Raw genomic sequence first — 27,952 nt, forward strand, 5'->3', positions numbered from 1 at the left:
CTGCTACGGTAGAAAGATACCACATAGTTTTTTCTAAAAATGTAGTGCCACAGTGCCGATATCCAGGATGAGGTTTTTCAGGATACCAGGAAGATCCCAAATTTCAATTAAAGGAAATGAGTCTGCAGGTTGACGTCAATGGGAAAGGGAACCTCATGTGTCTCCCCTAACACCTAGGGGCATGATTACCGCTGTCATGATGGTTGTTGTCTTTGGCAGGAATTTCTTCTGGGTCACAGCTGTGAAATAATTCCATCATTAAGCATAAGCATGTGGGCTGAGAGTAATCTGAGTTTTGAACACTGAGAAATGAACATATATGAACACAAAGAAAGCTCAGAAAAGTTTTATGTGCAGGAAGGCAGCTGAATCATAGCTAAACATGATCACTTCAAACTTAAAATACATCTTGCCAAACACATTCCTCGGGCCCCAATCAATTTGGGTTCTTTGAACAGAATTAAGATACCCAGGAGCCCCTTTGAACACACTTTAGGTTATATAGGTAGAGCCTGAACCACAGCAGAGGTCACCGAATACATTTGAGACATATGAAGAGCCCAGGTAGTAAATGGATTCCCACCTCGCATAAGCACAGAAGATCATCACTTTGAGATTCACATGGTTTATAAGCTTAGGATGAAAACCTTGGTGCTCCCACATTACATACAAGGTGACGTGGATACAGAGAAACAATTCTCTCTGTATATGCAACATACATCACGTTTCTAGATTCAGTGAGCTAAGACAGAAATATTCTCAATTAAATAACACTACTCTCTATAGTTTGAAATGGTGTCTCCTAAAGCCAGGCAATATACTGAAGCTTCTCTAGGAGCAAAAAGAAACCAAAAGCCACCACCTGCCCCAGTGCTGAAGGGGAGAGAAAGAGCTACTTGGGTAAACAGATCCCTGAGCAAAATGCTCCAAAAGTTGACTTCCTAAGTCAAACGCATGGGAAAAAATAACCAGAAACACAGTAGCTAAATGTAATTTAAATGGGACTGGAAGAGGCCACCAAGGGCAGCGCAAGCAGCCGCACGACAGGCAGTAACACGGAGCAGTATTTTTAACACACGCTCCACACGTTTCCCACTTCTGTAAGGCAGAAACTGCTTCTTATTATAGAATCCCCTACATTTGAAACCTAAAGTAAAAGGCCAACAGATGTAACTACAGCATGTCACTGGAAGAAAGCTGTGAGATCAAAGGTCTCGTCAATACCTACAAGTAGCACATTCATTACATAGAATTCAGACTATCCCAGGTAGCAGATAATTTACCAAGTTGTTGGAAAAGAAGAACAAAATAATCCCCCATTATTCCCTAACAATTTATTTGGATTAAAATGTTTCCGACTGCGAATCTGCTTTGCTCTAAAGGCAGGTTTGACAGCAGCCAGAAGGTGGAGATGCCACTAGAATCGCTCAAAGCACACGTGTACCCTTTGTGGGATGTAACTAATCTCATGGTGGAAAAAAGTTCCAAAACACAAACACATGCTAAGGAGATTAAATATAATATCTCCCTGAACACAAGCAACACGGTTGAAATGTGGCACAAAATTAACGTGTGAGATGCAAGTAACCCAAAAGCACAGATTGTTTTTCAACTTCCTTCAGATTGAAAGGATCACACCAGCATAAATTCAGAATGGCATCGATTTCTGGAATCATGGCTGTTTTCTTTAACCCACTCCTTCTACAAACTCATCAGAAAAAGGCATCGAGGCTCTTTGTCCTCACTTATCTGTTTCATCTGAAAGACCATTTATCCCTGATGTTTAGAAACCTCTTCTAATTTCTTGTATTAATCTACTCCTGAGTAATGTACATCAATTTGGTACTGCATACATACTATCCTTTAATTTTTAGAATTCTTCTCATTTCTTACAGCAACCAGCTAACGGTCCAGAGGCTCTTTGGCGCCAGTTGCCCGTGTGGCTCAGGGGAGCTCATCTGGCTGCTCTTCATGTTCCTGTGGGCGCCTTCAACACAGACAGAATATGGGATGTAAAAAAGCTCAGATTATCAAAATTAACCATACCTGTACTACCAGCTTCTAGGAAAAGGTCAACAATCATACTTAAGGTAATTAAATCACACGTTTCTAAAGCTACAAGTTCTGGTACTGTGTGATTTGAAGTATCAGCTGCGTTATATTCAAGGTAAAGATTAGTGGTGTTTCTGAAAGAAGTAAAATTCATAATCTATGTTAGGCAAAGTCATTACAAAATAAAGAAAGGATTCCACTTTCAATCCCAATCTGAATGGGACAGAGTACTTTCCATTACTATGACTTCTTTACAGACAGCTGGGTTTGTTCTCTGCCTTAGATCAGGTTCTGGATAAAGAGGTAATGTGCGAAGGCACAGAGTGATCCAGGCTGAAATTCATCCTTGAAAAGATGTGTTTTCTGGGCACTGAGCTACTCCATGGGAAGTGCAATCTCATCTATTGTTCTGACTCTGAGTGACGCTCGCTAATTGCCAAGAAAAATCCCTTATCGTAGAAAATAATTTGACAGGAATCACCATGAGCAGATCAAAATATTAATTCATTTATTGCAGTAACCTGAACATCTGTTTTAACACCAAAGACCTGACTTTTCTCAGCACACACATTTTGTAAGCTCGTGTTGCAGAAGTTTTCAACGTGTTCTATTTGTAACCCCACTGCTAGAAACAGTTATATATCTCCTATAATCTGTATCACTTTATTTCACAGCAAAAATTAAACTTTTTTATTCTTTTTAGTATTTAAAAAGCTGAAAGATTTGACTTTAAAGAGCTGGCAATTTAAAACACATACTGACAACTACCCAGACCAGCCAAAAACAGGAATCAGCAACAACTTACATATAATCTTTCATCTCTGCATGAGGAGGAAAGAATAAAAAGCTTTAGATCTGTTAAAATTTAGCTTCAGGTAGAAGCAGGTTATTAAAAATTACTTCTTACAATTATTTTAAACTATAGAGTATACGATATAGTAATTTTAGTATGACTTAAGGCACTCGATCCCTATGTTTCCACTACGGATACTGTTACAGAAAAATACCTATTCTTAGATCAGACCATGTAAGATCTCCAAACCCCCACTCATCCACACCAAAAAAACCCACCACCCAAACCAAGAATGAAGACTAAATCAATTATTTCACTGGTTATTTTCTAAAAAGCCTTTCAGACACAGAACTGTCTGGGGAATACTAAGAGACTCCTCTGACGTAGGTGTTGGCAAATACAGATCTAATTACTAATTTAAAAGTGTCAGTGCCAGTTACTTTTTAAACAAAAAATAGCTTTCAATAACCTAGACATCAATTTAGAAATACAATAATATTTTCTTCCATTTTCAATATAAAGTCCTGGAAACTTGCTCTGAGATGTATCTTCCCCATACAGATCATGCCAACAGCCTTCTCTGATTTTAAAGGAGTTTGATAAATAATCCGTGTCCAGATATGTTCGGTCATGTAAAGGGAGTTCTAGAGAATCCAAAAGCAGCCTAAATTCTGAAGGTTGTTTTCTTCCAAAGAAAATAGTTGCTATTTGCTTTCCCATCAACAGTCTGCACTTGGAACAGACGTTACAACCACGTTAATGCTAAGGAGTGAAAATGAAACATGCTCACTATAATCTATAGTCTTTCTATGTGTTTAAAATAGAAATCCTTAAGTACGCTTTATAATTGGTGAAGATGAAAACTTAAGTTCAGGTTTTACATACAATTTTTTTTTTAAATATTAATAATATCCTTTTCTAAATCTTTAAAATACACTTGTGTTTCAGATTAGGTTTTCCACAGTTAGACATCCATATTATAACATCCATGTTTCTTTCTGTAAAAGAGAGAACTGACATCAAGTAACATTGCAAACTCAGTAGTTAAATAAACTATAACATTATGAAGAGTTTCAAGTGAGGAGAGCCCATATAATTGCTAAAGATGAAACTGTGCATTAATAAGCTACTGTTAAACATTAAAGACAAAGACCACATCCTTTTATTGTCACAAGAAACACAGGGACAGGACACTAATGTCCATCCCGGACTAGGCTGATACTTCCAGGTTCTAGCACAAATTCAAAGATATTTGTAATACATTCCTCCCATGTATTAATATTAAAGAATAAAAAGGTAGAAAACCAGCATGTACACGCAGCAGATAAAAGGAAAGGTCATAATACGGATTTTTGAGATTTTAAATAAATAAGGTACTTGTTCATAGCCCACATTTTTTAAGAACAAGATGCCCCCACTTAACCTGGATCTCTTATCTCGAGCCTCATCCCTTATCAGCCAGCCATGCAATTTGTACTAAACCTGCAGAAATTCTGGAACAAGGCTGTGCTAAAGCCACCTTAACTCACTTCTGTAGAGCCCGAGAGCTTCAGGAGATACCAAAAGCACAGAACAGACATTCCAAAGCAGCAAAACGGTGCTAATACTCTTGCTGAATCACTCTTCAGTCTGAGATCCCGCAGTAAAGCTCATTACAACACATGAAATGAAATAAAGCTAATGGACAGATCTTGCATCATTTTTATAAACATTACTCCAACGTTTGATGCTAAGTAGTTTAAAACATAATATTTGGACTTTTCAAGCTTCTAGAAGGCTTTCCTAAAATATTTTCCCTTAATGTTTATAAAGAATACAACTTCTTCCACTTGTCCCTGCACTTCCAAGAGCAATTACGTGACTAAAGCCTGTTTCTCAGATGTCCGTAATGGTATCCAGGCAATCATATCTAACTGAGGTAGGATGGTAAATCCATCCAGAGAAACACTTCAATGAACTCCATGGACAGTCTAGAAACCAAAAATAAGGTCAGCTGGAGGCACGACGCATTTTGAACAACTGATGGGGATTCACCCAGGAAAACCACACAATATTTTAGACAAAGTAGAAAACTTCGAAGGAAAGAAGCTGCCGAAGAAATGGTAACTACAGCAGCTTAGCAAGGAAGAAGAACAGTCCAGATTTTCCTTTCTGTTGAAGATCATTGAGATGGGTGTGGTGCACCGAGTCGTGTACTATAAGACAGACTTGCATGATTTAGAGCTCACCAATCTGGGCTGAACACAGACCACACAGTTAGGGAGAAACAACAGAAATTCACTCTCTGACATTCCATCCCACTTACAAATTGTCAGAAAACCTCTGAAGCACTTAAAGTACCTGGGAAGGCGATGAAACTCAGCTGTTAGTAAAAGAATATTTTCAGCACTTCATCAAGCCCCATGAGCAGGCATGTGGAAAAAGCTCAGGGTAACAGTTTGAGTTATAGTACCATGATTCTTAACATACCTTTTATTCAAGTATATGACTAAACAAGAGCTTTAATTCAACCATGATTATCTGAATATTTATTATTGGTGCCTTCACAAAACAGGTGAATGCCCTGTTTGCTGGAATGATGATGATTCTTTATTCTACTATGGGGGATGCTCGTCTTCCAGTCCACTGCAAGAAGGCCTGAAAACTATACCATGGAAACATACGCAATGAATATACAGATGAAAGTACTACCAAGGCATATTATTTACTGCTGGCTTACAGAATGCTTAATTAAAAGCTACTGTTTGCCTAGGGGTTGACCTCTGAACAAGTGGGAAGTCCCAGTGAGCATCAATCCCAAAATGTGAACACTCAAAGTCTGAGAATACATCAAACAAGATAGGACCGCATGCAAATTTTTTAAAATGTGCTCTTTTGAATGCATTTTAAGCATTAATTTTCAAACAGCATTAACAGAAAGCAATCACTGGCCTCAGAATTTTCCGACGCAGGAACTGAGTATCATTTTAAAAGTACACAGAATATTTTCTGTAAAATACATGAAGTGATAAATTAAATAGTTACAGATTCTTACAAACAAGGACTCGAATATATTAGCAATTTTTATGGCTTTTAGTCAAATAGATGTATCCTAAACTGAGATGTCACAGTCTCACTTCTGGAAGCAACAAGTCAATTCCCAGTCTCCTCCAGCTGGAGCCAGGGGTCTGGGCTAACTCTACTACCAAGCTAAAAAAGCCTACAAAGCAAAGACAACTGCTTCTGAAAAATTTCATACAAAGCAAATAGGACCTGGCAGTTTTTTTAAAAAGTCAAGTTGAGAAACATGATGGTAGGACTCAGCTTCGAACTATACCATTGAAAATGTTCTGACTACTTTAGTGTCTGTAAAGGAGGCAGTAACACGTGTGGATTACAGAGGAAAACACCCCTTACTTCTCCAGTATTGTGGTGCTGCAAGCAGCAGGGAAGCAAAGCTTTTCCTTTAGGAACCAAACAAGGAGCCACAGCTTACAGCTCTAGTAATTTATTCTAATGCTTCAACATTTTAACTTATATATAGAACAAATCACAGAACATTAATGTATCACAACTTGCATCCAATCTGATTTTTGTTCACTTAATTAATGTTGAAGCATTATAATAAGGATTGAGCAATGAGGTCTGAATTAAAAACAAAGCACAACACATTCCACGTAAGAGTGAATAGGGACTACCATCAAGTTTTTCTTCACCTTTCTCTTTAATGAGTTTCATTTGAAAATAACTCTTGCTACTCTACATTGAGCCAGTGCTGTCTGATTCACCTTTTTACAACATGAATGCTTTAATTCAGCGTATAACACTGCTAACCTTCTTCCTAGTTCTTACCCCAAGGCGCTCCCAGCTCTCTAAAGCTGTTCACATGCACACACTTTTAAGGTAACTTGAAGGATATTCAAGTTGCTACAGTACGGCCTCTCTTCTTTGGTACTAGATTGAAGAAAAGCTCACATCTCAGTGCATTAGCACTATCTCCAGTCCGCATGAGCTAAATTTATGTCTTCCTCCATAAGACCACTCCAATACATCCTTTCCTTGCAGCTGTTTGTACTGGAATATGTGGGAGCACCACACAACCCCTGAAGACCGACAGGTAGATTCACATGAACAGCACTCAAAGTTTTTTAACTTCCACAGTGAATCGCAGTGATTCAGTTTAGCATTATTTTGAAGCATGACACAGGCTCAGATATTTTCTAGGACTAGGTCAGTTGTCTTAATCAAAGTAAGGCTATTTTTGAGATTATGCAAACTTTTTGTGTTAGAAAAAATGTGTTCTAGGCATTATATAAAGCAACATCTTTGAGTCTTGCTTCAACCATTTCACCACTGTGCTCAAGACTGATGTCCTATCAAGAAGTTTATTGGCAAACTGTTCATTCCATCTACGATTATAAGCTACAACCATGCAAACATTATTCTAAGTCTTCCAGAATTTCCTGTGTGGAAACATCAGTGAATCAGGCAGCCTATGACCAGCATTCGAAAAACTACTGTTCATTGAGACAAACCAGTTTTAAAAGGTTTCTGTCTGAGGATGCTAAGCAACCTTAAAACAAAAATTAAGCTATTTTTTTACTTCCGATTCACCTGCATTTTGAAACTCTCCATTGCATACACTATATTCCACTCCATTTGATATCACAGCCCAACATCCAGTATCTGCACATGAAAGAAGATGTCAATAATAAATTTTCTAATACTTCTTTTTTTACAGATTTGACTCTTGCAGCTCCTTAGGAACAGATACTGTGAGATATCATAAAGCTACTTTTAACCTGATGTTTCTGAAGCTGAAATTTAAAATTCTAATGAAAATATACCATGTAAAAGTTTCCATCAGAAGTACAGCTTATATTAACGATGTCCTTTTTGCACTTCAGAGACAGAGGGCTGCACAACTTTTAAATAAAACCAGCTCGAATACAATTCTGCTGACTGCAAATACTTGCCTTGACTCTCATGTATTCATAGCTGATTTAGAAGAATACCCTGCTCCGGTCATACATAACCCTCATGGTGAGTGTTACTCCTCATAAAGAGACATATAATTATGTAAATAGGCCCTGACTCCTGACTTTTTCAAGAAAAAAAATCAAAGACAACCACAGGAGGCCTATTAGGGCCTCTGCTCTTCACCTTTCAGCACTTACAGCAAAGAAAGTCTTTAAAAATACCAGCATTGCAGATGAAGCTCCTTCACCTAAGCATGCAAACCATGAAGTCTGGGCACAGTACACAACACAGAAAATCTCTATGTGAAGTGCAGCCAAGAACAGAACAAGGCATCAAGAAGCAACTGCACCTTGTCCTCATAAAGATGTCCAAAATGTTTGGACAAAACGCCTCACTAAGGTGCATGATAGAGCTAGTAAAACTGCCCAAATGTGCAGTCTGAGTTCTTGAAAGCAAGCTGGTAACACACCAGAGATCATGAATGTTTCAAGAGATGTGCATAATTCATAACTAGTACAGTTCTTATTACCACCACTGGCAGTGGTCCTGCAGTCCAAGCTGATCCAACACCTTACAGCTTCTGCAGTCAGCAGGTCAGTAACATGGCAACGAGGATCACAGAAGCAGAGCTGGGAGGAATCTGGGCAGATCCTCGTGTCACTGAGCTTGCCCCAAGGCAGGATCAATCATTAAATCATTTTAATATACTGTCTGGCTTGTTTTTCAGTACTTCCATTGGTGGAGATGGATTGCATTATTGCCACCAGCAGCCTTTCAGCACTGCAAGGTGCAGATGTACATACATTTTTCTGCTACTATGGGGCAGTCTTCCTATCTCCTATGTCTCTGCTCATCTGTTTAACAAAGAAACTGAAAAAAATAAACCATCACATAGAAAATCACTCAACAGCAGACGTCATTTATCATCAGTCACATAGGCAACAGAGGAAAAATAACAAAACCACAAATATTCCTCATACCAGTTTCCAGCATTCATTGGCTCTTCCCACTTCACAATTCCAGAACTCTTCCAACAAGAGAACCCTTTTTTGGTGGCTACCTTAAGATTAGAAGCTAGAAAACATTCAACAAATTATCTGTTGTTGCTAAACCTGATCACAGCTGTCCAGCAACCCAGCCTCACACTGCAGTGACAACCCACGGCCAAGTCTGGTCTCTGAAACAGTTCAATGGCTTTACTGCCCCAAGTACAAAGAAGAAAAAAATCTTGTCAGATCCGTGTAAGTTAACTCTGAATTCACTACTGTGCTGTTCCTCCTTTACCAAAATTCAGTATTGAGTCCATGGATCAGTGCATAACCCCAAAGGTGGTTTAGCAAATCTCTGTCTAAAACCACTTTGGGACAGCACTGGGCTCGATACTGCTCTGTCTAATCTGTCTAATCAAATATATTTGCATGACCATGTCCACCAAGCACAACATGTATTTGCACAAATGCATCTTTCATGTATAATTTCAGCATATGAAGTCATAAATTAAGAAATTAAGACTTCCATTGAAACCATACTCTCACTCATAAGGGAGCATTTCCTTATACGAGTTAACAATGGATTTAAAGCTGAATACTCAGGCAAGTGCTAATACACCCTGTCTGTAAAGGAGACGGTTCTGTCAAGCAGATACTTGCTTTCCTATGGTTAAAGGATGACGAGTCCTTTAGGACCAACATTATAAAAAACACTAATTAAACGAACTTCTAGAGTGAGTGTCTGAATTCAAGGGTAACCTCAAGGAAAAACTAGCCATAAAAAGGCAATCTTCATTAAATCAGGTCATAGAACCACAGAAGAGATGATGCTGGAAGGGAGCTCTGGAGGCTACCTAGTCCAACCCACTGCTCAAAGCAGGATCAGCTACAGCAGGTTGCTCCGTATTCCAGACACAAGGCCAAGCTTTCCAGGACACAAACCAACAGACATGCTTTCTTGGTGTTAAACTGAAGTCACACACGCTATATGCACAAGCCTCTTTACTCCTAAATATTGAAACGTAGGCAGTGTGTTGCTCGTCTTCTACTTCAAGAGTAAATGAATTGTTTAACTAAGAACATTATCTGACATTTAGCTGAGTAACTCCAAGAAAAGCTGAAAGCAACGAGGTGGTGCAAAACTAACCTAAGTTTTCTTTTTAAATCTCAAAACAAAAGGAACACACATTGAAACACTCCAAACACTATCACAGATATGTGAATTCCTCTACTTACTTAACAGCACATTGGTTTTAGTTCTTCCAGTATTTGCCAGCTAATACTGCACGCAAAATCTTTACAGGTATCTTTCTTGTGTTTAGTGTGGACACCAGCCTATATAAAATCTTTTTCCTTAGCTGACAGACTTTGGGATAAAAAAGAACTTTCCAGTTAATAGAGATATGTTGTCATCTTATCAGCAGGTTACACAACTATCGAAGAAGCAAACTTATTTTTTGGCTAACTCTAAAAGAACACCTCCTGAATGAATCTGATTATGTTTAAGAATAAATTGAAACATAAAATGTCATGTGTGTCAATGTTAGTGTGTTCACAGCCCCAAAAAAAAGTCAAAACCCCATGAAATTGTTACTAGTTTTTGCTTCCCCAAACAATCTAACAGTATGCTTCACAGAACTGCAGTCTCAAATGGTAGAATGGGCAAACCTTCACCAGCTGTTCTACATGTCATTTAAAATGTGCTCCAAATAAATTCAAAAATAAAATAAAGACCAATAGTTAAATAGAATCCCTAATAAGTGACTTATTGAAATGTGAAAATTAACTATGTAAAGTTCTTTGAGGTGCAGGTACCTAGAGATAGGCCTTTAGCTTTGGGAAGAAGTACACTACCACGTCACAGCTCCAAACAGACTGTGCGCCTAAAGGCTCTAGAGAACAATCAGCTGCAAGTCAGAAAATCACTTCTGGTAAGCGACAAGAACAGTTTAGTGTTTTTGTTATAGGTCCTGGTTTAAGATTTGATTTAAAAAACACGGTAGTCATTTTGGTGCAAAGGAAGAACCGAAGCTCTTAAAGAGAAAACAGCTCTGAAGTGGATTAGACTTTAAATATGAAACTCTCAGTAACTATTAGATAAGCAATAACTTGATTCAGGTAACATTTCTGACAAATTAGCCCAGGTCAGAGCTTTAACTGGTAAGCACAATGGCCAGGAAGGCAAAGCTGTGCCCTGATGACTGGAATTTTATATTGCCTTCTCTACCCCTTGCCATCCACCAGATGAAGGAAAAAGGAAGGACATATACCATGAGCTTGAAAGGCCCAACTGTTGACTGGATGATAAACCACTGAACATCCTATCATTCAGGGTACCAGGAAGTGGTTCATGGGCCTGCAAAACAGAGTTATCAAGAATCTACTCTCATGCTCACTTCATTAAGCTTTTTGTTTTCCAATTCCATCTACGTAAGTCAGAGACTTTACGTTGTTTAATGCAGAATTCAGAAAGAGCTTAAGAGCGATAACTTTTGCCTACAACAGGACCTAACCCACCCACTCATTCAGTGGCCTTAAAATGTAGCTGATGTGCAGTTTGTGGGAAAGTGTTTACAGGAGGCCTCAAGGTACCACAGAGCTTCTGAAGTTACGTCAAAAAATTGTGAGGTATCTGGGTGGTCCTGGTGAACGCTTCAGTGAATCTTCAGTTCCCCTGTGCCTTAGGAGTTATTAAATGGCAATGAATATGATGACACAGTAAACAAGCATTTTTCTAGCCTCTGTAATAAACTCCACCAGAAAGGGGCTTTGATGACAACTCAGACTAACTGCTGCTAAATGAACACTGTTCCGTTAAGTCAGAAGTCCTATCAAGATCACTTAGAAAAGAAAAATGTACATTTGAACTGAGGACTCAGTTATTTTCTTGTTATGTAGGAGGTATCAGCAACTGACAAAAAGCTTTAAATACTGAACTCGGACTCTGACAAGGTGTCTGACATGTCAGTAAGTACAAGAGCTGCAGTATTCTTATAAAACTGCCAAGTGAAGGAGCACACCAATAACTACTATGGGCTTCCTCATTCTCTGCTAGCACTCGTGGGGTGGAAGAAAAAAGCTAGAAAACTGAAGGACAGTACAAGTAGTAAACCATTTTTAGGCAAGGTTGACTTTTTAAGCTGGCCTGCCACTGAAAGAACTTGGTATTACAGCATTAAAATACCATTTTTCCCACCAAACTTCAGAAATTTTACTTTCTGGGACTGCTACTAAAAAGAAACAGTTTCAAAAAGTAAAACTTGTGCAGTCTTGACAGAGGTGCCTTAGGCCAGCCTTTCATGCCGACGTAAAGGAATAACTCTCATTCTGTATAGTGGAAGACGGAAAGAAAATAGTTTCCTAATAAACAAATTCCACATACAGGCTGGCTACATTTATATTCTGAACATCTAGGACCATTTTTGTGTACACATTTGTACAGCTCTTAGCACTTCTTAGTTCTTAAGTCCAGACATGGTGATTCTGCAAGCTTTCTGCTATCAGCTTTGTTTTGCTCAGCACCCTCTTCAGAACAAGTGGTCAAGAAGCAACCATAGGTCAGACTGACCTTCAAAGGGACAAAAACCTTTCATTTATGATATGGATATATCCCCTTTCTAAAGGTGACACCAAGTAAGCAGACAGCTCGTAGACTCAGGAGGCCACTGGCCTACAAATGACAGTGATTCAGTCATTCTTCCCCAGCATTTTCTTCCTGTATGGTCTTCAAAGGACTTTGTGTTTCTTTCCAACCAAGCAGCAGTCTAATATTTTAAAATCATAGGGACACTTCACACCTACTGGTAGTATTTGGCCCAGTTTCAAATATAGATGCAAGTCTAGGAGACCTGTTTCCAAACCTCATGAGTCTGTTCTAATATTTGAACATACTGTTTTCTTTTCCACTAAATAACAGAAATCTGAAAGGGTTCTTTGGGTCTAAAGGGTCTCTTCCAAAAGTTTGCTGGAGGAATACTTGGGGAAGAAGAAGAGAGAAGCAAGAAATGAATAAACAAGAAGTTGAAGCACAGGACAAAGCAGCAGCAGCAGCATTTTAACAATCCTCATGCCACCACAGCATAGAATCCACTTCCCTTGGGAGACTGCAATCTAGCTCTGTGAAAAGAAAACTGTTCTCATCAGCTTTGCAGAGGAGACTTTAAACAAAGAATGCTAGCTTGCTTGCTCCTCTTCTTTCGGAGGGAAACATTTGGCTTTGCAGACTGGAATTCCAAAGGTTCCCACCCTAACAGCTTCAATGGCCATTTCACGAGTTACAAGGCATGTTAAAAAAAGCCAATGAATTCCCTCCACCTTGTTAGAGAGAACAACACAAGTTCTCTAATCCAACTTGTCTATAACCTATTTAAGTCTGTCTGCAACACCTTAAGGAAATTCTAAAGCCTTCAGAAAGGCACCTGGGGGTGGATGATGACATCTATGTTTTAGCCAGCAAGAATCATCTTTTCTCACAATAACCCAGCCCATTTACCTTCTTTTATATCTCTAGTCTGAAAAGCCTTGGCATTAGATTTCCTGTCACTCAAGGATAACTTTTACTGAAGTGAGGAGAAGAGCAATAGTTCACCTTTTAAGATTTTCCAAACCCAGTCATTTATTTGTAGTAACAGTTAACATATCATTTACTTGGACAGCCAGAAGGCATTAACAACAGGGAAAAAACCCAACACTTTTGGATTTTCATTACTGGGCATAGAACAAGTAACAGCGGAAAGCAGGACAACTGAAGGAACGTGAAGTCCTATACAAACTAAGAACAGGCAGGTTCTAGATTTGGAAGCTGGAGATCTTCTGTCACTCTTAAAACAGGAACCACAAGAATCAACAATAGTCACAAGAATCTCTTAGGGCCTGTTGCCAAAAAAATGTCCTTAAACTTCACATAAACTTCAACAAATGCCCACTTCAATTTCTTTCTCTCATGTGAAGCCTTCTCTTCATCTGTTCATATTTGGTCAAAACAGCAGATAGTTCAGCAGGTTTTGTAGAGGAGGTTTCCCTATAGCTAATCCCTAGAGAATTTAAAGGAGTAGCCTTGACAACTCAGTCTGTAAATGAGAAGATACTTCCCGCAAGTAAATGCATTTTCTGCCAAGCCAGAAGCAGCTTTCTCAAGCAGGACGGTTTGGGACCTAGTAGCCACTTAAGTAAAAAGATCGTAGGTGGGTCCCATACTTGCAGCACAATTATTGCAGTGCTCAATGTTTTCCTTCCCCGCTGCTGCGCACTGTGGCTGAAAGCAAGAACAGGGGTGAAATGAAAGCTGCCGTGAGCAATCCAGCACCTAAATTACCTGCTACATTTGTACTAGTGGAATCAGGATCCGGAAAATGTTAATATCAGCTAAAGCAGTAATTCAGCAATAAAGTATGATCAATGGTTTCTAATCCTCTGAAGCAGGTGGAGAACACAAGCAAATTATCTCAGATGTTTAATATTTTTAAATTATGTCTTTCAACATAACCTTACACATTTTCAGTTGTGAACTCACCAGGCAATTGGCTGAAGAACAGGATTAAGTTATAACCACTTCCATCCATCATTAATATCAATGTCAGAAATTAAGATTTCATTCCTGAGCTGATAAAGCTTCATAAAAATCACCAAGACCACTTTAGAGAATTATATGAAATTCTAAATTAAAGCATTACTCACCAGCCTGTTTTGTAATACATGAGTTTAACAGATATTTCAAGTATCTCTCAGGTACGTTAAAGTATGCAGTCAACTACAATCAAAGTTAAAACAAAAAAGTGCCTGCGATCTAAGGATCATTATTCCAGATCTGTTGTGAATCAGTGAAAAGGAGAGTAGCAAAGGACATACCTTGGAACTGCTCCCAAAACAATCAAGTTGGCTTTTTGTTTGTTGTTTCCAATTACAGCATTTTTCATATCTCTGTAAATCCAGAAAGAAAAACAAACCCTGGTAAATTATGCTGAGGTACTGAGGGCTTAATCTATAGAATTTACTATTTCCATGAAGGCTTGTCAAGTAGTTTTTCCACATGTCCATGCTGCCCCTTCAGGGCACAGTTTGCACAGCCCACAGAGCTCGGGGATTCCATCATAGCCCAGCTTATGCAAGTAACCAAAACCCAAACTAGCTCACCTTCACACCAGGCATGATGGAAAACTAGATATACTGGTGCTTTGCGCCCATATATTTACTAGACTTCTAAAAGAAAGCAAATGCTATTGATTAGAAAATCAAACGTTGGTAGTTTAAACTATTAACTGGATGCAGGAAAAGACAAGCCGAGGGGAAAAGAAAAAAGTGAGGGGAACAAGAAACAACCAGCAGTGACCAGAGACCAAATTTTCACTCTCCTCTTCCCCACATGCTTCCTTTTGGGAATTTCAGCAAGACATCTAAACAGCTGTATGTCAAAATCCCAGGAATAAAGTGGAAACGAAGGCAGTTTCCTGCCTGAGAGTCACTACAAGGTTAAACACATTAAAGGCATTCATACTATGGCAAAGGAACATTTTGGAAAGAGGACATTGGCTGCATACATTGAGAAGTCCTATGAAAATGTGTGGTTTGCAACTTTGTTCAGAGAATTGCTACTGTATCCTAAAAACCATCCCACCTTTTAAAGATTTATTTTTATTTTATATGAGCATATTGAAAATACATGAATGTCCAGAGGATCTGAAAGAAAGTTAGCAACTTATGATCAGTTTAAGAAAAATCAAGCTAACATGTTTCTGGGAAATCTTCCAGTTATAGAGACCATTATACGAGCAGAGAACACAACCAGTTCAAATTCAGATAAATCTTTATCAAGAAAAAATAAAACCAGGTTGACTGTAGTTTTAGTAGTTGCAAAACTGATTAATTAATCACTGGCTAATTATGCCCATAATGCATTCAAGTAATACGGGAACTTTAGTGATTGCTTCAAATTAGCATATTTTCTTGCCACTATTTCACTTGTTCACCTGCTATCTGCAAATTTTCAGAGATTTAGAGTAGCCCTTCTCTTTAAGATCCACCCTGACCTTCATGACCACCACACAGTCCTTACGTACCCACCCAACGTGCCAATTCCACTGCAATAAGCATTTGTCACAAATGTTAACCTCGCTTCATTAGAGCAATAACAAATTTCTTAGCCAAGGCAGGCAGTATCCAGACTGGTATAAACAGAACCTTTACAAACCTCAATTAGCGAAAGGTAATTGCCCGTTCTTCCTGAAGAATTTCTCCATGTGACTCACTCTGTTCCATACAGTTAACCAGCCACAGAAGAGTGTTCTAGGAATTTCAAGCAAATGGAGGCTGTCTGACTTATTTAAAAGTTCGACTGGTGATGTTGGGGCTCCAAGGAGGGAGCAGCATTAAAAGCAGCTGAACACTGAGCTGCAGTAGTTCAGTGTATCTCAACACAGGCAGAGCCAGGAGACGACACAAAAAGTGATCCATTACTGACCAGGAACCTGCCCACCCAGCGCACAGATCAAGATCAGCAGAAAACATTGGATTGTTCTGTTCTGCCTCCCAGAAGTTGGGTAATTTTACATCACAAGACAGGAGGTAGAGGAGAAGGAGCAAGATCAGAAGACAGGCTAAGCTGGAAGTCCAAGAAAATTTAAAGAATGGACTCAATTTCACTAAACTCAGAAACAGCACTTCAGTGGCTTCTACGCTGAATGCTTGATATGAAAGTATCCCCATCATTTTCAGAAGTTTTTAACATACAAGTATCAGTCCAAACCAGCAGTAGAATCAATGACCAGATGTCTCAACAGAATGGAAACTATCCCAATTGATGTACTAAAGAAGGAGCTTGCCAAGCACTCTGAAGAATTAACAAACAGATTTTGGTGCACTTCAATGCTCTGCTCAGGTGATTTTACGCATCATTTTGCGTTAAATAAAAACACTGCCGCACTTTTGTGACTCCTGCACCAACTCTATAATAGAATCGCAGCTTGCTAAGCTTAGAACCATTTAATATGTAATAAGTACTGCCTATTAAAATTTGACATAGGGACCATTTCAGAAGTGGCAGGAACATGGTCAAGTTCCATAACACTCAAATTGAGAGGTTAAGAGGTCACAATCCTGCTCTGTAAATGATTCAGATGAGTTGCTCCATCCTAGTTCATACAGTTCCTCAGAAAGATCAGAGCAGAGACAAGAAATATCACAAGCTTGAGAGTCGTGACAAACCCAGCAGAGGATCATTTGACCACTTTAACTTGTAAGCAAGTAAAATACCTTTAAATTGGTAAGGTGATCGAAAACTGTCAGACACAGGACTCAAAGATGACTGTGTTTGTGTGAATTGTGCCTTGGCACTCTCAACTTCTGTGACGTGCTTATCTCTTCAAATTTGCCTCTTAGAGAAATGAACCTATTCAATACCCAGGAAGCAGTTGGATATGGAAACCAAGAAATATCCTTAAAATGCCATAATCTAATGTTGAATAATAGTAGACTTTTGTGTTGTTTACTCTGAAAAATAATTATGGAGATTTTCCTAATCAGGAGGCTAATCTCCATAAGAAGTACAACGTGCTGTCCTAGTCTACCTTGGTGAATCACGGACCTTGGAAAAGTGCAGGGCAACTCCCTGATTTGAAAACATCATCTCCAACAAGTTTGAGCTTGACTGATTTCAGATCCAAGATGACATGTGAGTCATCCAAGGAGAAAAAGCAGCAAAGATCACTATCTTCTATGAGAAGTAACAAAGAAACCTAAGAAATTTGTAGTCCAAAACTGGATACCTGCTTGATTTCCACATGTCACGCATACTGCTCCCATTTCCTACTGTGAAAAAGAGTCCTTGAAATGAGAAGAAGGAAACAGCAACAAAAATACAATTAAAAAGAGATGAGAACTTGCAAAGAACAACTAGTCTATGGTGATTCTAGGCCTAATCTGTGCAAAGACCATGTTCCAAAAGAGGGAGATGCACACACAGGCTTTCCAAAACTATTCCAATCTAAATTCAAGGCCATTTAACAAAATAACCTGAGTTACAACAATTTTAAGACATAGATTTAAAAGCTGATATTTATGCCTACATTTACCATAATGCAATAAAGTAATTTATGTGAAAAAACTTTCAAGCAGGATAGCAGAGGCTGCCAACAATAACATACAGCAAAATGATCCTAGCTAAGCACTTGGAAATATTGCTTCCTGAAGCGCTAAACCAGCTTTTTCCAACTCTCAATCCTTCTTAAAGAAATAAGACTATAGTTTCATCAGTTCAATCCTGTGAACACTCAGTTTTAAGTTACGAAACTAAATAGAAGTTTTAAAAGCAGAAAGACTTATTTTCTTCCTATAAACTCTAAAAAAGGAGAAAAGTATTATCAGGTGAGGTTTATCAGCTCTAACAATCTATTGGAACAGAGCAACGCAGAAGCAATCAGTTCAATTAATTAGCTATAAGTAAAATGCAGTGCATGCTAGTTACAAAAGTATGCTAGTTCCACACAGTATGAGTGTTTAAAATAAAATATTATTAGGAGTACATCACACTCACCAAAAAACAAATCTAATTTCCATCCAACTGCAGTTTGACAGAAGCTACAAGAGGAATTACTCTGCCAGTTTGTGTGCTGTTAATGTTTTTATTCTGATGCTTAATGTGTAATTGTTAAAGGCACTAGATATAATCCACTTCAGGTAAGCAAGAAGCAATGTTAAATACAATTTACGAGTAAAACATGGCCTTTAAGTTTTAATGATTCTTAGCCAATAAAAAAAAGTCTAAGTCCTGAGAATATTAGCATTCCAGAACAGAGCTCTAAGCATTCCTAGTGAAGCCCAACACCTGCACCTCTTCTGCAAAAGGGATCACGAGAAAGCAACGTGGCTGCACAGACCCCTCAGTAAGGATTTGGGTTTGCTTATGTTTTTAAGTACGGTAAATCAAGCACAAACGTAAGACATTTTTAAATTTTCACAGAAAGCCCTGAGACTTTTCTCTGTCACCTTCTAGCAAAGCAACACAAAAGACCTTGAAACAAGCTCATGTGACTTGATGAGGAAGCAGCAATAGGAACCACATAGAAGAGGAGGAAAGAAACACCCTGTGCGATACCTTCTCATCTTATATCTTTTGAAAACAGAGCAGGTAGCCATACATAAGAGGTTCCTAGACAGAGAAGGGTATCAAACATGAGATGAACAATCAAAGAAGGAAAAGTAGTCCTGGACACTTCAAGTCAACGCTTTCACATTTAGTATGAAATAGCTACAAGACATTCTGAGATGATTACACACAAGCATCCGAAACAATGCACTGTCAGAACAGAAGATTTATCTATGAGAAGCTGATCAAAAATATGAACAATAGAATGACGCAAAGCATCATTCTGAAAAGGTTTTCGAAAAAGCAGAGGTACTGGTAGCTGAGACGAGGACATACCTCAAATAAGAACTGTCTGCCCCAACTTCAGGAGAGGTTTTTAATTTTCAGTATCATATAAGCAAATGGGACCTGGACTGGCTGGACTTGAGTCAGAATAGAAATGTGGAGCAGAAGTTTGGACAATTAAGTTTTCTACAGCTTTTGTCTCCTCTTCCTTCTCCATCCCACTCTCTCATTTTTATAGACAGATGCAAAACAATCAACAACAGGAATTAATGACAAATCTTTGCATGTTAAAATATGTCCATCATTATGTTCATCACCCAACAAGTGAGTTGTTTTCTATCCCTTTTGCGGGGAGCATGTTTGTGCTAACATGACTGCTAGTCCAACCAAGTGAATTAAATGTTCACAACTCCTGCCAACTCCAGCAAACCACAGAAATCATAAATCAGCTTATTTTTTAAGGTTAATCATCAGGTTGGGAAGAAAAGTTTCAAGATTTCTAATTCCATTCAAAAACTAACAGTTGATGCATAGAAAAAGATTATTTTACAGGAAAGAACAAAGCAGCACATAGAGACACTGTTACTCAATTTGTTTAACACTTAGAAACTGTTACACAATTAACAGTGCAAACCAAACAAACTCAACATTTAAACAAGGAAACCCGCAATCCACGGTTGTTGCCAATCTGACTTCTGTACTCTCAGACACTGCATAAAATCCAAGTGCTGTAGAAAAATAGCATATGGCTATGATTACAGCAATGCAGAACAGCCGAATTACACGATGCTAAAAGTGACTGTTTAACCAAACTTCTCCATATCACAATGAAAACCGCTTGAACATCTATCTGAAGCATCCTCTTTGGAGGGGCAACTTACCTTGTCATAAGTTTTCTTGCCAAGGAAAGTCTACCCAATAGAAAGGTAAGTTGTTTCAGTGATCCATACCTGTAGCTAGAAATATTTACTCCTTACTCCTACCCTGAATCTATGGCAGCTTCCATCTGTCACACACACACAGAGCAAGTGCTGGAAGAAGCTGCTCATATCCAAACTTTATGACATAGAAGAGCTTATGGCACATCAATTCACATGCCAGCCTTCTACATGGAGGTTAACGACTTCAGCTCTCCACATCTTTGGCTGCACTTTCAACTCCAGCTCCTTTCAAATCCCTAAATTATCACAGTCTCAATCTCCGAAGCCTCACATGCCCAGAATGCGTGCACCCCAAACTCTCCTTATCTGACAAAACAGGAGATGCCACTTTTCCCACCTCTCCCTCAAGGGTGTTTTATTGCTTCATTCTTTGCACTGAGTCTGGAAATCGTGCTACAAGTTGCGTGAGATCGTTGTTCAATAGAAAAATCTCCTACTTGGCCTTAAGGATGATGTAGCTCAAATTTAAAAATGCCTCAAGTCAGTGGCGGATGGGAGTTTAGCTAGCTTTTATTATGTAAACTTTTTAAACCAAAATAAGCAAAACCACACAAACCACAGCTACAGCTCTGTATTATTAATATCAGCATTTCAATTTCAGCATCAATCTCTATTCAAATAAACTAGGTTGTGATAGCAAAGAATTATCCAAACAGAGGTGTGGGGAAAACAGCTGCAGCCCAGCAGAACTCTCAGAAACCGAGAGATCTCCTGCTTTGTGATGCTGGATCAGCAAAAGACTTCTTTTTTTTAATTCACAGCTATCCTGTAACAGTCAAAACACAGGAAAATAACAGCCTTCACCACTGTTGCTTCAGATGAATGACCCAAACCATCAAATGTAACTAACTGTTACTTACTTTTTTTTTTAATGTCTCTATCTACCCCAAGGATATTTCGCCTCCCAGGATGAAGCAGCGTCTTCAGCATTTAACAGTATATCCCACACTTGCAGCAAAAATTCAATGCAATCTCATTATGCAAAGAGACATCCTGTAACACTACGTTTTTCTATAATTATTTTTCATTCACTGTCTCTTGATTCAAAGTTCTTTTTGTCCATTCTCCCATTTGACCACTCATTATCAAAAGAATGTTGTCCACCACGAATCATCCACATACAGAACTAAGAAGTTTCATTCAGTACAGGAAAATACCTTAAAATGGTCTTCCAGCACCTGCTTATCTGTTCTGAGAGGGGAGCTCCTAATCCTGTGTGCCACTCAGGCCAGCAATCACTGAGGGATCACCAAAACCTGTTAATTGGACACAGCTACTCCCCATTAGATTATCATGATCTGAAATCTTTGCAACAGAAAAGTATAGCCTCAGATTTTTAGCTCCAAAGAGCCAATAGCTAAGATGATGTACTGGCCTCCATATGCTTCAGCCATGCCTAAATTTCCTTTTTCAAGCAGCTAAATGCTCACTAGGACAGAAACCCCTAATTTATCTATATACAAATAAACTCTCTCATTCTACATATGGGGGAGTTACTGGACATTTCAGACAATGCATGTTTGAAATATGTTTTAGCAAGTAATTTTACCAGCTAGCCTTCCTGCTACTTGACAATTCCCAAAGAAAAATCTCAAGACATTTGAATTATCAATTCAGCACTACAGCAAACATACTGAAATAATTTTAATCATCTGGTAGACAAATTAGTTGGTAAACAGAGTTCTGTCCTTGGAATGTTACTGGAGATGTCAACCATTCACAGAAAGCTAGCCTAAAAGAACATAGTTCCATATTGCAAACTGAAAATTAGCTTGTTTTGGAAAGTAAGAAAAATTCAATTTCATTTTTTTTTATGCTGATTCCAATCAATTTGAATTGGCAGCTTAGAAACAAACAAACAAAAAAATCAAACTCCAAATATTAAGAATCATAAAATTGGCAGCATTGCTGATTCCGTGGCACAGATCCCTCAGGCCCAATGTCTAGTTCACTCTTAATAACACCCCTTAAACACCCCCAAAGGGTATGACGACTATTTTTCCCTCAGCTACCTGCTACATATTGCCCTCCCTTACAGGCAACAACCTCTCCATTTGTCTAACAGATGAATAAAGTTAAACTCTGAATGACCTCAGAGTATTCAACTGTGCTCAGCTTGAAGTTTGCTTCTTCTGACTCAGACCTCAAGACTTTTATGAGCAACACTCGATTTTTCTCCAGCTACATCTGATAGAAGTTGTTTCTCCTCTCTCATGCTACTTACAGCCTGAAACCATCACAGCAACAGTATCACTACTCCGAGGTTGGCATCAAGAGGGGGATTTTGGAGAAAAGTAGCTTCATTGAAACAGTCTCATTAACCATTAATCCTCCCACCTGCTCGGAGCAGCAACTGCAAGGCCTGAAATATTGAACAAACCTATTAGGCTAAAGATTGGTAGCCAAATGTAATAGGTATGCCAAACTGCCTAAAGTTTAGCCCGCCACTAAATATTGGACCAGGAGCTACAATGCATAACAATTTACTTGCGAAAAAATAGCATTATTCATTTGTACCTTTTGCTGCAGTGTAAAGAAAGCACAGAAGCAAGAAACCATCTTATTCTGTGACGGGAACACACTTTCTTCCTCTTGAATCCTCGCTTCCCTCTGTATCAACACTATTCTTCCATATCACTCCACAAAACCACCCTTCACAGAGCATTACTAAACTCTCAAACGGTGTTTGAGGCCTTTCTTGTTCATCTTCTACCACTCTGATGAGCTTGCCTAGCTATGAGATTCCTCAGCTTCCCTCTGAGAGAGAGAAATCAAGAAATAGAGGAGTGCTCCCAGCACCCCCTCAGCATAACATAAACCTGCTCAAATTTCTCTCAGACTCTGCAACCAGAAGAACAAGCTTTCCAGTTTCAAGCCACAAAGAGCCTATCCTGTAAATCACAAAGTATCAACAGAGGAGACTCAGGAGCTGGCTCCCTCAAAACATGAAGGACACTGCACAAAAATAATGCTTAAAAAAAATTACAACACTTGCTCTTAGCCAGTTATACCGCAAAGTTCCCTATTGCATCTGAAAGAATGCACATTTACCACAGAGGACTCTCTAGGAGATAAGAGAATCAATCAAAAATGTACAGAGGCAAAGTATGACAGGAACAATTTCTAAGGACCACTCTGGCTCCACAGGGCCATTCTGGTGAGAGCTGAAGTGAAGGAATAACTAAAGAACAAAACATGGCTCCAGCACAAAATGTAGGGTCGGAAGTGCCACTGAGAGACTGAAAATGAGACTGTGTATGTCTGGGATGCACAATGTGAAAACAAGTGCTGTTCACTATTTAGTCTTAAAGCTTTGTTTAACAGCACATGAAGAACAAGAGGTAGAAGCAGCCTCTTCATAACTGTCTGAAGAAGGCACCTGTTGTTCCATTAGGACTGAAACGGGAATTTCTTCTCTTCCCACTGCATGAAGCTGCCTCATATTTCACGCAGGTTTCCCTGCAGGCATGTGTGGAACACTGCACTGATGCTCTCATTCCAATTGCCACCGCTGAGAAATACAAGACACCATTATACAGTCATCTAAACACGTGCCTGGAACATTTTTTTCAAATCCAACAGTACACAAATGAAAAAGCTGGATGTGAAAAACACATACTGTTTGAGGCGCTCCCAAGTAATTTCCAAGCAACCGACCACAAAAGAGACACAAGACAGGTTCCATAAAAGCAGTGTTACTACTTAAAATATAAGCTTTTTTTTTTCCTGGTTTGTGACTACCTCCTGGTATCTTCTGATTGAAGAAGGCAGAAACCAGCAAGCAGTCAAATGCAAGTCCAATGGCTCTTAGAGGAGCCTTCAACACATTCCTAACTTTGTATGCAATAACCTACCACAAAGGTAAGCCAAATTACATCCTGGTTGTACCAAAATTTCAGTGTCTTCAAAGCTCAGAGCACAACCACTGACCACTGCAGCACTGTCAGTCTAAGTCTGCATGGACCCTCCAAACATAACAGTCAGATTAAAAATGGTCTGCAAGGTCTTACCCATATGCCAGCTATTGCATTTCCTTATCAACAACATCGGTTCCCAAAAATCACGCTGTGTAGAAAGCATACATAACTCAAATTAAATATACTGCATAGATTTGTACTAGCATTCCCACCACAGCACTAGATGTGCTCCCTGGGAAAAAGGAAAATACTGTAGATGTACATTTTAAATTGGTTCATCAGTACCAACTGCCATTTCTATAGGAGGCTTACTCTCCTAAGAAATAAAATGCGCACACAAGTTTGGAAAATGCTTGTCTAGTAAATCCAGCTGGCTGGGTAAGCACATTCAGAAAGGACAAAAAAAGCACAGTAGCATAGGAATTCTCAATGCACCACAAAGATGATTATTTACAAGCCGTAAAAGATGATACCCTCTGACTACTGAGGAACAGCCTGATGAGAAACAGTTGGGACCCTGAGTAAGCCAGATTTGTCAGAAAGAATGCTCCTTTCAAAGCCAGCCCTTGCAATGGAATTACATAGCTCTCGTAAAATGATAGATTGTCTCTTTGAAGACATCAGGCTAAATGTAAGCAAGACAAAGTGTCCCTCAAAGAAGCCCCCTCTGGTCAGCAGCAACTAAATCAGAGGACAAAAATTGGTAGTCTGGCATGTGAATGTGGTCCTGAGCTTAACAGTGGGTGAAAAGCTAATGTAGTCTAAGGATCGACACCCAGAATTGGTCTGGTTTGTTTTTTTGTTTGTCTTTCAACCTGTCACACTGCAGAGCACAGGATGATATTGCAGCAACCATCTTGGGCCACATGAAGCTCTTAAAACAATGCAGAAATCTACAGAGCTATCTATGTTCTGCTCCTCTGCCAATAACAGCAACACATTTAAGAGAACTTCTGAGAGAATTTAGTATTTAATCCCCTGTGATATCCATTTGAGGTAGTCTATGCACTGTCAACACTAAATGTATTCAATAGCCGCATACCTGACATGAATGCTGACCTTGCAGAATGCAGTCAAAGCGCATTTGAGAAAATCTGAACTGTAGAACAGTATGTAGAAGATGAGAGGTTTGGAAGAGCACCTAAGTAGATACAAAGCAAACTGATAAGACCTCTCAAGCATAAGCATGGCCACAACACAGAGTTTATATTTAAAGAAGGAAACTACTATATTAAGCTTGCTCATTTATAAAGACAGTAAAGAGAAAGGTAAATACATACGCAGCAATACCGAGGTGGCTATGAAGATGTGGGCCCTGCACACTTTAAATAGCTCACTTTCAGGTACAGTAAAAGGCAGAAATCATCCTTGTAAGGACCTCAACATTTCAAATCCTGAACTGAAAATCATTATTTACTGGCAGGTACACAAAATTCTCTCCTTCTTGCCTACAATCAACATCCAGATTAAAATGACAGAAATGATGTGAACAGAAGTTCTGCAGGAAACTCAGCATTTTGAAATAAGATCAACAGAACCACATCTAGCAGTACTGGACGAAAGGGAAATGGTTTCTCAGTTTTCCCATGAGGAGGAAAAGGAAAGAGCTCTTAGCCAGGTAAGGCTTCACTGCCTGGGCAAAACAAGATTCTGAATACAACCTCTCTGACAATTCATGGGAAAGACAGGAAAATAAGAGATTCGATCACCTAAGTACCTTCAGAATATGTAATTAAAAGCTTTCTCAAGTTAGAAGATGATAACTGGATTGGCATGATTTTCAAGTTCCTATATTTTACCTTTATCAAACCTCATTCAGAAGCCGGTTTTCATTAAAATTACAAGGTTGCAATTAGAAAAAGCCCCAAAGCCAAGTTATTCATTCAAATGTCTTTAATAGCACATGAAGAGCAGCACTATTGTAACTGAAGACAATCTGCAGAAACAAAGCCTATTAGGACAGCCTATTTTCTGATCCTTGATATTCATACAGTTCCATCAATCAAAAGAAAAATCTAGGTCATCAGTATTTTCAGCCAGGATGCAGGAAAAAAACCAAAACAGCACATCTTAAGAACCAAAGATGTCCAGCAAAGTATGCAGAATATTTGGCAAAGCTTCTGACAGACACGTCTGGTACAACTTTAATCCTCTTCTACTCCAACCCAAATTATCAATTTGTTCAGATACCCTGAAGTCAAAGAAGGCCAAAGCAGTGTTTTTCTGCCCCAAAAGAATCTTGGACTGACAGAATTTTTTTTATATATATATACTATTCTAAATTCTATTTCTATACAAACACTATTCTACACTGGACCATTGCACATGCATCTACCTATATTCGGAAAATAACAAGTCTGACATATAGGATTTGCTTAACATCAGGAAAGATACACTCTCAGATTTAGGATTTTAACCAGAGTTATGGTCCACCATCCAAATCCGCCCTTTGAAAGCTATTGTGAAATAAATCGTCATTTTCTTGTCTTCAGATGCAAGAAAAGCATATCAGCATAGAATCGACTGACATCCGTGGACAAGATGAAGAATTTCAAATGTTAGATGAGACAAAGATAACAACTAAAACTTTTGTTTCTGAGAAATCAGAATGAATAACATCTCAAAAGCGAGGGAAGGGATTACCAAGGGTTGTAGGCTCCTGTCCTTCAAAAAGAAAGAAGAGCAGGCAGGGAGCACCATCCAGGGCTCAAAGCATCTGCTGAGGAGTAAAGAGAAGCTCAGTCAATCCCCTTAGACGCACGGTGAGACACATCCTTACCCCTGGGACCTTCACGCCAGCCCTTGTGAGCAGTGGACAAAGAAGATCAAGGGGCAGAAGCAAAATCAAACTCTCCTGCAGGGAAGAGTTAAGAACCTGTACCTAGTTAGGGTGATGTACCAAAAGTTTTTATACAGGTAAGAGTGTATTTCAACCAATAAAGTTTCCAAGACAGTTTTATGCATGTTGTGTTTTTCAACATATTTCAAAGGGACACTAATTCTGATATATTGCCAGAGTGTCTCAAGGAACACAACCAACATCCTTGGCTTTCTGATTCACTTGGTCCTGTGACACCTTCTGGTGTTTTGCTGGATAGCCACAGGTCTGGTTTCACCATCAAAAGTCAGTCCTGGGCAAGGATTTGTTTGCCAGGTTTCTGTGTGGTTGTAAGGGAAAGCTCACAGCCCAAGGGCAGCAAGAAAATACCCAGCTCTTTGCACCAGTTTTACAACCTATTCAGCAGGGCAAGTCTTCTACTCACTCTTTCAGTTATTACTCCTTATCACCAGCATGCAACAGAAGTATAGAAAAATAATTTGCATCCTAATTAATCTCTATGGAAGCGTTTCCACCAGTGAGATAGAAGTCATGCATATAAAAAAAAAGCACCAACACTCAGGCACAGCAGTAGGAGAAAAAGCAGGAGGCAGGTACACTGACTGGCAGTGGAATAAGAGAAAAGAATCTCAACAGACCTAGAAAAGGAGCAAAAGGTGACCAAAAGGAAGAAATGTACTAAAAAAAAAATACTTTGAATGCTTAACTCCATTTCTGGCAACTGAGAGGCTGCGTTACAAACCATATGCAGAGTGACTGTCTGCTGAAACAATACTGATATGTTTGCACTGAAATTTTCCAACAAGATTTCTCAAAAAAAGATAGGCAAAGCTTATTACCCTTGACATACAACTCTAGTGGAACTCAAGTAAACCCAGCCTACATACAACCAACAGCCCCAGCGTGTTTCAGATGACTTACATGACACCTTGCAGGACTTTCTGAGGATCGAGGTCAAATAATCTATCAACATAGTGGCGGCTGCTAGCCGTTACCTCCTGTGGAGAAAAGGAAAGAAATATATTTTAACAGCTTGTATCAACTCATGTAATGGCAGATACACAGGAATGGTGAATGAAGCAGCAAGTCTGAAAAACCT

At 39.0% G+C, this 27,952-nt stretch overlaps 1 protein-coding gene across 3 annotated transcripts in view; it reads right to left on the reverse strand.

The window, feature by feature from the left end:
- The window catches only part of ARMC8 (armadillo repeat containing 8), a 66,185-nt gene that overhangs the window by 36,092 nt on the left and 2,141 nt on the right, over positions 1 to 27,952 (reverse strand). For 2 of the 3 annotated variants that reach the window (XM_080350103.1, XM_080350102.1), the window contains exons 2-3: positions 27,775 to 27,851; positions 14,641 to 14,712 (exon numbers count right to left, since the gene is read on the reverse strand). In XM_080350103.1, the coding sequence (XP_080206229.1) occupies positions 14,641 to 14,712; positions 27,775 to 27,851 (149 nt within the window). The remainder of the gene's footprint in view (positions 1 to 14,640; positions 14,713 to 27,774; positions 27,852 to 27,952) is intronic. The other variant, XM_080350104.1, reaches the window with a different exon arrangement.

This window comes from Nesoenas mayeri (genome assembly GCF_963082525.1).
Source record: "Nesoenas mayeri genome assembly, chromosome: 9".
Taxonomy (NCBI): domain Eukaryota; kingdom Metazoa; phylum Chordata; class Aves; order Columbiformes; family Columbidae; genus Nesoenas; species Nesoenas mayeri.